This window comes from Hipposideros armiger, unplaced genomic scaffold, assembly GCF_001890085.2.
Source record: "Hipposideros armiger isolate ML-2016 unplaced genomic scaffold, ASM189008v1 scaffold_69, whole genome shotgun sequence".
NCBI classification, from domain to species: domain Eukaryota; kingdom Metazoa; phylum Chordata; class Mammalia; order Chiroptera; family Hipposideridae; genus Hipposideros; species Hipposideros armiger.
In genome coordinates, this window is record NW_017731419.1 from 2,749,702 (window position 1) to 2,759,067 (window position 9,366).

At 39.0% G+C, this 9,366-nt stretch overlaps 1 protein-coding gene across 4 annotated transcripts in view; it reads right to left on the reverse strand.

The window, feature by feature from the left end:
* ATG2B (autophagy related 2B) overlaps positions 1-9,366 on the reverse strand; it is a 67,503-nt gene that overhangs the window by 35,480 nt on the left and 22,657 nt on the right. For all 4 annotated transcript variants that reach the window (XM_019642482.1, XM_019642480.1, XM_019642481.1 and 1 more), the window contains 7 exons: positions 9,044-9,194; positions 8,542-8,634; positions 8,214-8,402; positions 6,889-7,162; positions 5,595-5,697; positions 3,341-3,536; positions 2,918-3,060 (listed from right to left, as the gene is read on the reverse strand). In XM_019642482.1, the coding sequence (XP_019498027.1) occupies positions 2,918-3,060; positions 3,341-3,536; positions 5,595-5,697; positions 6,889-7,162; positions 8,214-8,402; positions 8,542-8,634; positions 9,044-9,194 (1,149 nt within the window). The remainder of the gene's footprint in view (positions 1-2,917; positions 3,061-3,340; positions 3,537-5,594; positions 5,698-6,888; positions 7,163-8,213; positions 8,403-8,541; positions 8,635-9,043; positions 9,195-9,366) is intronic.

The following is a 9,366-nucleotide window of genomic DNA, read 5'->3' on the forward strand; positions in this document are numbered from 1 at the left end:
AGCCGGCGACTGATCTGCCTCGCCCGGGAAGAGCGCAATGATGGTGCCAACTTGGGCCAGTGAAGCAACGTCCTCCACAACTAGACTGAAGACCAAAACGACAGCAACTTGTCTGTGCCCCTTCCCCAATTCCCCAGTGCTGTTCCCATCCCCCCAATTCCCCAATAAAAATCTTTAAAAACAAAACAAAACAAAAAAACTCCTGCTCAAAAGATATTTTAATAAGTATATATATGAAGGGCCATTATGGAGACATTTAGAAACACTTGAATGGGGTCTGAGGACCAGATGGTAGTAATGTGTAGTATCAACGCCCTCATCTTGACGGCTGAACTATGGTTCTGTAGAAGAACATCCCTGCATGTGGGAGATACTCAAGCGCTCCACGTTGAAGGGGCCTCACATCAGCAACTTACTTTCAAATGGTTCAGGGAAAAGGTTCTTTGTGCTGTACTTTCAACTGGTCTGTAAGTTTGTGAATGTTTTAAAATTTTTTAAATAATATTTGAAAATTAAAAAATAGATATAAAATGCTAAATAAGGAGCAAAGAATTGACATCCTGAGGAACTTAGATGTGTAACTTATATGATCCACAGGGTGAGGGAGCACTTCAGTGTTTATATAATTCTAGGGGCCTGAGAAACCAAGTGGGCAGAATAAGCTAGAACAACCCCCATTTCACTAACTCCCCAGATGAACTCTCAAGTTGCCTGATTTAAGAAATCAACCACCCACCTGCCACAGGGACTGATGTCCCCCACGTGCTGGCTGCTTGCGGATTCCTCTCTAGCACACACCTGAGCACTTCCCCGCCCCCAAGAAGCTGACCTGTATATTTTGTATATTCCCCAAAGATCCATTGTGTTTGGCCTCAAATCTGCTCATCCCAGCTTTCTTAGAACTTGTTACTGTAAGTATAAGTTTAATTAAATACTGTGCTAACTGATGACTTTTAAGTATACACACTGAGGTGGAAAGAGTCTTAAAATCTAGAAGGATTTTGTACTCAGGCTGCTTTGAAACTATTTTTTCACTCCATTTTAAAGAAACTGGAATTGAAAACTGTAGACAAAGCCTTCTGGGTATACATTATGTGAGAATTCTAACCAGTGGCTCATCCTGAAAAATAGGCCTTGCCCTATATTTTAAAAAGAAGTGGTAAATGAACATATATTTATAAATGGAATGTTTAAGACATGTATCCCTGTTCTGATGTCCCAATTGAACCAACAGCCACCTGGTCAGTCAATGCAGAAAGAGACAGAAATGAGCTAAGCGGTTCTGACCTCTGAGCTGGGCCTTGAACTAGTCGTTTCCTTTTGCTCAGTCTTAGCCTTGCACATCTGAAAGCTCTTAGACATTCCTCAAGAGTAAATAAGGAGAACAGTCTAGAGATCAGTGGTCTCCAAACTTTAGATCATGTGTAAACCCTAACAGTTAAAAAAATTATGAAAGCTCTCTACTGTGGATTTATGAATTATATGCAACTATTTATAATTATGTATATTATAAAATATAAATTTTAAAAGATTTTTTTTTTTAAGTTAAGAAGTACTAACATTTTCTTCCACAGCCAATGCCTATCTTGTGACTCTCATCTTTAAGACAACTGAACTAAGTGGATCTTTGCAGAATGTACTTTCTGATTCTTTTTTTTTTTTAATTAGTTTCAGGTGTATAAAACAATGCACTAGTTATACTTTTCACCCCCTCCCCCCATCAACCGCCCCCTCTCTCGATCTATATCATACGTATCTATCACAATTCCATTGACCCCACTCCCCGCACTGTGCTCCACTTCCCGTAACCACATATATATCAAATCTTAGTTGACATACAATATTATTCAACAGCAGCTTCAGGTGTACAGTGCAGTGGTCAAGCCTCTGCACTGTCCATGAAGTGTGATTCTAAGACCAACCGTCACGGTCACTGGTAGTCAGCAAGGAGGCCCACAGCTTATTATTAGTAGTTCAGGAATAAGGAGCCAGAGCTATTTGATACCAGGGAAATCTACAGCAGAAACAACAGTGTGGAGGTTCTGAAGGTTACCAGAAATGAGAATCACCTGCTTACATGTGGGAACTAGTGATGGTAGACCCGAGGACACCTCTACCTACAACCTCCTGTGACCATCTTTCAGGTACGCTATAGAAGAGGCTCCTTCAGTGAGTGGGAACGATAACAATAACAGATGACTACTGAGCGCTTACTACATGCCAGGCACTGTTCTCTGAACTTCTCCAAGTGTTGTAGCGTTGAATCCACCCAACAGCCCACTGAGGCTGGCAAAAGTGTCATCCCTGTTTTACAGATGAGGACACTGAGCTTTTATGGAGGCAAGGGGAACTGTCCAAGGCCTCGAAAGTCTATGATCTTTCAACTCTGGAATGCCATTTATTTCAACCTACTTGCCTGATATGTATGTTTAAGGATTTTTAAATATAATAAACTAAAATTTTTATATACAAGTTTATAAGTCAGAGTTTATCATTCTAACAAGATCCTTTTGTGAACCCTGAGAAGGGACAGTCCTTGCACAAAGACTCTGGGATTCTGACTCTACCCCAGTGTCTGCTGGGCCTCTACACAAGTACCTCCCAGCTCTCTTCATGTCACTGCACACACAGAAGAGGTATCTGCTCAGCACCCTCTAGTAAGGTGACAGAGGGCAACCAGCCAACATGAGGGCAAAGGGAGTATCTCACACGCAAGTAACTCAGTTACCAGACACGCTGGTTAGGAAGCTCTGCTATGACAATAGCACATCATAACAGTAATAGTTCTCTAAGCAACACCATACAAAGTACACTGAAGTGGTGGGTAATATTAAAGCAAAGGAGGAACAGCGAGGTAGGAAGGCAGTTAGGCAGAAAAGTCCATCCCCAAGATTCAACTAAATGCGTTTCAACTCACCTATTATAAAGCTTCTCATAAAAGCATTTATTAGGTAGTGTTACATGAATATTGGGTAACGTAAGTTCCAGCACATAGTGAGAATTGCTGATTGCTTTATCCTGAAACTCTGTCATTTCTACAGGATCTCCTGGCATCACCATCTAAAACAGTTTAGTGAAAAAAAAAAAAAGCATCAAATAACCATTTTATGTTTAAAATAGTAGCAGCAACTTCTTACTCTATGCACAGGACTTGGTATGCCTGCAAATAAATAAGCATGTAACTTTTAACTTTTAATGAAGAAAAAAAATAGGTGTTAGTCAACATTGGAGTTAAAAACCTAGTATAAATGTATACAGTTTTTCTAAAGGTAAAGAATTACAACCATGGCTCTATGATACAGGATAATTCCTCCGTTGTGTGTTCACACTTTCATTTTACCTGTTCATTCTCAAACATCACTCTACGAGAAGAAAAGGGGGAGGGGGCTGGTCTCCTCAGGTCACACACATCTTTCAGAGAGTGGGCACCTCCTTCCTCTTCCTCCTGATAGTGGCTGTCACTCTCTTCTTCTTCCTCAGCTGCTATTCTCTCCAAAATGGAATGCATGGCTGGTGGATTTATTTTCAGTACGATTCTGAGAGCAAAGACAATTTTCGAAATCAAGATCTACGTGTAAACTGCAAAACTAGCTTTTATGCAAATTAACACCAAGACCACTGACTGAATCATTAACAGTGGATTTGGCTTCTCTAATCTAATTATGTCTAGTGTAACCCACTTCTGAGCATGTTGTAAACTGAAAAGTATGGAATTGACGAAACAAGTAAATAAAAGTAGGGCATTGACACTTTATTCTTGGCTAACTGAAAATCTCATCTTTTGAGGATAAAAAGGTTCTTTTCCAATTTCATGAACAGTCAGCAAATGTTACCTAAGAATTAGGTAGGAATTATTCTCAATAACCCAGTCCTTCCATATGCAGCCTGTTCTGCTATCATAGAACACCTAAGAAAGCTTGTGTTGGGCTGGCCAAGTGGCTCAGTTGGTTAAGAGCACAAGCTCTGAGCAACAGGGTTGCCGGTTCGATTCCCACATGGGCCAGTGAGCTGCGCCCGAGCTGAGCTGTGGCTGAGCTGCCAACAGGTGGCAGGATGGCTCAGCTGGTGAGAGCACATGCTCCTAACAACAAGGTTGCCTGCCTGTTTGAGATGGTGGGCTATGCCCGTCCACAACTAAAGACTGAACTTGGCACCTTGAGCTGAGCTGCTGCCCAGATGGCTCAGTGGATAGAGTGTGTGCTCTTAACAACAAGGCTGCTGGTTCAACTCCCACATGGGATGGTGGCTACACCCACCTGCAACGCATTGAACACAGCACCCTAAGCTGAGTGGCATGACTGGACTTGGGAGCTGAGCTTGCTGTGCCCTCCACAACTAAGATTGAAGGACAATAACTTGGCTGTTCCCCTCCCCCAATTCCCCAATAAAATCTTTTTTGGAAAAAAAAAAAAAAGCAAGCTTGTGTTATAAAAACTGTTCAAACGGAAAAGGAGAGGTTGATTAGGGGATGTTTTCAGAACTGCAAACAAAGTCATCTTTTCCTTCAGGACTGTCACTAAAAGGCTTATGTCAATCCTCTGCCTGCACATCACCAGCACGAGTCTTTGTCCCCTTCTCCTCACCCATCAGTCCACTGTCGTGATGAGGCATGGCGCTCTCCAAAAGACAGCTGTGTTCCATCTAGAACGGCTTTTTTTTCTTTTCTACTAAGTAGGTGGTGCCAGTTGGTTCCACTTATAAATGCTCACAACTGTTTCCTAATTTATAGCTATCCTAATGTAAATTGTGCTTCCACATTACCTAATTGAAATGGATCCATTTCTTATGATGAAACACACGCTCTAACCTCCTGCTTCTTTTCAGGCCTGTGCTAATAATGTCTGTCCTAAGAGTTTGACAGGTCTGATATATAGGGGGCGGGGTGTAAGAGAAGGCAGGTGGGAAATGGCACACAAAAAGATCACTTTTAGAGAGGCTTCAAATACTAAGTTTTCAATATAATAATGGATCGTTATTTCAAGCAAACAAAGTTCTTTCAAATATAATCTGTGCCCACTACCAGGCTAATTTAATTGCAGGAATGATCACACCGGCCTAAGAAATCCTGAAGCACTGTTCTCTAAGTCCAACTGCATACTGGAATCACCTGGTGTGATTTTTAAACTATACCGATACCCAGGCCCTGTCAGACAATCTGAGGGTGGGGCCCAAGAACCAGTACTTTGTCAAAGCTCCCCAGGTTTGACCAACACTGTCCCAGAGCATCACTGACTATAAAATTCATTTGACAACTAACTGAATGGTGCCCTATGATATCCCTTCTACGGTCGCCTTGAACTGTTTTTAAAATGGTTCATGATTCTTTTGTTGCTCTACTTGGATGAGGTAACTTGAGACCAGAGAACACGTCTTACACCTCCATCTCTCACAGTATCTCACAGACACCTTTCATAGAGTGGTGCTCAGTATACATATTTATACTGAATTTGTCCATCTTCCTCTAGGTTCTCTCATCAAGGCTGGATATTTTTTAGCTTAAATAGCCAAAATGTCATTTAAAAGGACTATAGCAATTCATTTTTTGAAAGGAAAATCTCACTAGATCTATGTATCGTATCCATTTGCTTACTCACCGCGGCCAGTCAAAGTCATCTGATGATGTCGTGTCTCCATCGACTCCACCAGACACGTGGAAAAACTTAATAGAAGGCTCTCCTTTATCTTCCTGGAATGACCCTAATAAAACAAGACTGATGAGCTGAAATGCAATTCTTCTCAAGAACTAAAAGATACTTTTCCTGCTTAGGGGAGCAAAGATCCTCTAAATCAGGAACATAATGCAACATTAAGTTCTGCAGTGTTTATTCATTTCTTCCTGTTTCATGTGTACATGTGGGGAGACATGATGAGCAGATAAATTAAAGATGCTGTTTTTTGTTCTAAGTCAAAATTTTAAGTGCCAATGTTTAATATGCAAAGTGCATGATCATGACACAGTAAATATAGCAGCTACCACTTCCTGAGTGCCACTTAATGATTATTCTCCTTACAAGTTTATGTAGTTAATCTAGGAACATAGAGATAATACCTACATGTCTTAAATGTCTATTTGGTATCAAACACTGTAAGAACTACCTCTATTCACAATAACCCTATACATGTTTTTTCATTCGACTTTACAAAGAATGACTTTCATCCAGAATAATGAGTTTACTATTACCACTGGAGATAAGGGAAGATCAGATAACCCCTAAAAGCCCTTTCATGAAGTCATAATTGGCAACAGTCAATTTCAAATACTAGTATATACTCTTCATTAGCTGACGGAAGCAAAGTAATACAGAAAAACTTAAAACAGGTTTTACAAAGAAAAGTCACTAGAGATTAGTATGATGGTACAAAGCTCAAGCTCTAGTGTCAGACTTGGGTTTGAATCTTGATTCTGCCACTTACTATTCCATGACCTTGGAAGGTCCCTCTTCTTAAGTCTGCAGATTCCTCACTTACAAATGACAAAAATGATTGGAAATAACATGGCTACATACTATGATGATTAAAGGAAACAAGATACCGTGTGTGAAGTGCTTAGCACACAGTAGCTAAGCCAGAGTGGCGCTCAATTAATTCTGGCTGCTAGCACCCTACACGAGCAGGTGGTAAGAATGTAGACGGCACTAGATTCCCCTGGAGAAATGAATATTTTAACAAAGTGAATAATTGTCATGTGTAGTAATTTCTTTTCAAAAACTGACTTATATCACATATTCGTATACAATACTGGAAAACAGCTGTTACTCTTGCTTTGTTTCATAATGTTCTTTAATTCTACTATATTTTGCGGCTGTCATATGCTTTTTTCATGCTGTAAGTTTCAGTAACAGGCGTTTGTTTCTAGCCTGGCTCCTTTACAGGCACATTCGATCTTACCAACTAGTTCTCTGAAGGTAAGTTCCAATTTAATTTGTTCAGGGGTTGATCCGCCTATGAACTCGGTCTTAAACTCTAGATCTGTGAATGCTAAATGAAGGATCTCCTTCTGAAGTGACTTCTTAAACCATGGTCCTCTTTCTTGATCTGATCGAAGATCGGGTATTGGGAAGCGAACAGAAAGGTTTAATGCTGGTGTTGCAACTTGTACTGATATCCGACAATTTGAAGGATTATGTGAATCATCTAGAAATACTTCAGTGAAAGCCTTGTGCTAAAACACAAAACATCAAAAAATAAGCCAAAATGTTAAATTAAGTAAATAAACATAAGCAACATTTGTATTTAACACCTACGATATAATCATTATTTCCTCATTCAGTATAATACATTAAAATATAATTCAAAATAACTAGTACCATATTAGTATAGTGTAATGAAATTTTATAACTCAACTGCTATTGACAGAAGCCAAAACGATTGGCAAAAGGTAAACCCTCATACAAAAAACTAAAAATCTGAAAATAAAAGCTGAATCAAAGTGAAGACACAGGCACAACTGATGCATATGTATCTTACTATAGACTAAAAAAGAATAACATGTAAATTAGCTTATCAACAAATTCAATGCAGTTAAAAATCACTATAGTACCCAATATTCAATTTGAAGGATTTATCTACAAATATGCTACTTTAAACACTCAGTGTGAAATTAGATGAATTATGCCAAATGCAAAGGCCCGTCCATGACTTGTCTTTATATTTCCAGGACTAAGCCCAGAGTCCGGCACATCACAGGTTCTAAATAAATAGTCACTAAATGGCTACTCACTGTAAGCTCCCACCCAACTCAAGGGTATGAGCCCACCAAATGGCTCTCAGAATCCAAAACATGTGCATCATTTACTCAGCCATGTTATAATAAAAGGGTCGAAGAACATGCACTTCACAAAAAAGACTATTTCTGTTCTTTCTCTAAAATGTACTGAAATTTATAATACTTTAGTCCAGAGTACACTGTCATGACTCAGTCTCTAACTTGCTAGATTAGAAAGATCCCTTTTATGGTAGACTTGGATTTTTAACAACTCTATTCTTTCTCTCCCCTATTTCACTCAGAATATTGGCAAAACTTATTTAGCTAGTCTAGTATCCAGACATAAAAGATGTCTCCATTTTTTCATTATTACAAATAATACTGTTTTAATAATATATGCTATTTAATCTATTAAGAAAACTTAAACTCGGAAATAATTCCAATAATCCCAATAAGCCTATTAGATAGCAATAATTATCATTAGTATTTGCAACTTTCAAATACTTACCAGACTAATATGCTTATTATATGAAGTATACATGTGAGATGCCATCATCTCCACAGTAGTAAGTTTTTGTGGTTGAAGCAAGGAATTTAACCTGTCCACAATACTGATATCCAGCTCACAAAATACTGGATTTAATTTAATTTGTAATTCTGCCTTCTGAGGAACAGAACTAAGTCTTGCTTGACTACCCTTTAAAAAAAAGAGGGGGGAGAAGTTAATGTGATCACTAACAATTTAACAAAACTAAGTTAAAACCTTCTAATCATGACAGAATACTATATATAAAACCAAAATTTACAGGTGGTATTCACAGAAAAAGATCTATTACCTGGGGGCCTTTATTCTCAGAATGCTTATAATGAAGCTGAAGACACACAGGGGAGTGGGAATCAGTTCGTTCTTTGGAATGGAACATTAAAAGCTTAAAAACAAAGATGAAGATAAATTAAATGTAAAATACCAAGCTTTAATTAATCACATGAATTAACAAAGGTGCTAATATAATAGTGGGAAGAACTTTTTGAAGTCAGAAAACCTTGCTTTAATAATATATGCTATTTAATCTATTAAGAATACTTAAGCTCAGAAATAATCCCAATGCCATACTTAAAAATTTGTTTCAACAAAACACAAATGCACACGTGCACACACACAAGCACACACACGCACGCACACACATGCGCTCACTCAGGAACACACACATGCGCACACGCCTCTTCCTATATGACTTCCTATACCTTTTTTTAAGAAAATAATTTTTGTTCATACATTTCTGAAAATGCAAGAGAGATTTAAAGAATAATCTTAAAGGAAAAGTATCTAGCATTTACCTCTGTATAGTGAGGGGAAACAGAATGAAAATCAGTCGGAAACAGGCATTCCAATAGCTCCATTTGCCCAATGGACATATCAGTACTGAAATATCTGGACGATGATCTCTGTCTTTGTTCATAGGATACTTTGATGCCAGTGCCGATAAATCTATTATGAGAAATGCAGCAATTAAGAGTACTCATTGGGGGCCGGCCGAGTGGCGTGATGGTTAAGAACTGGCTTGAATGCCAGAGGCCCCGGTTTGGATCCCACATATGAGGGCCAGTGACACTGCCCTCCACAGCTAAGATGCTGAACAACAGCTCAACCTGGAGCTGGG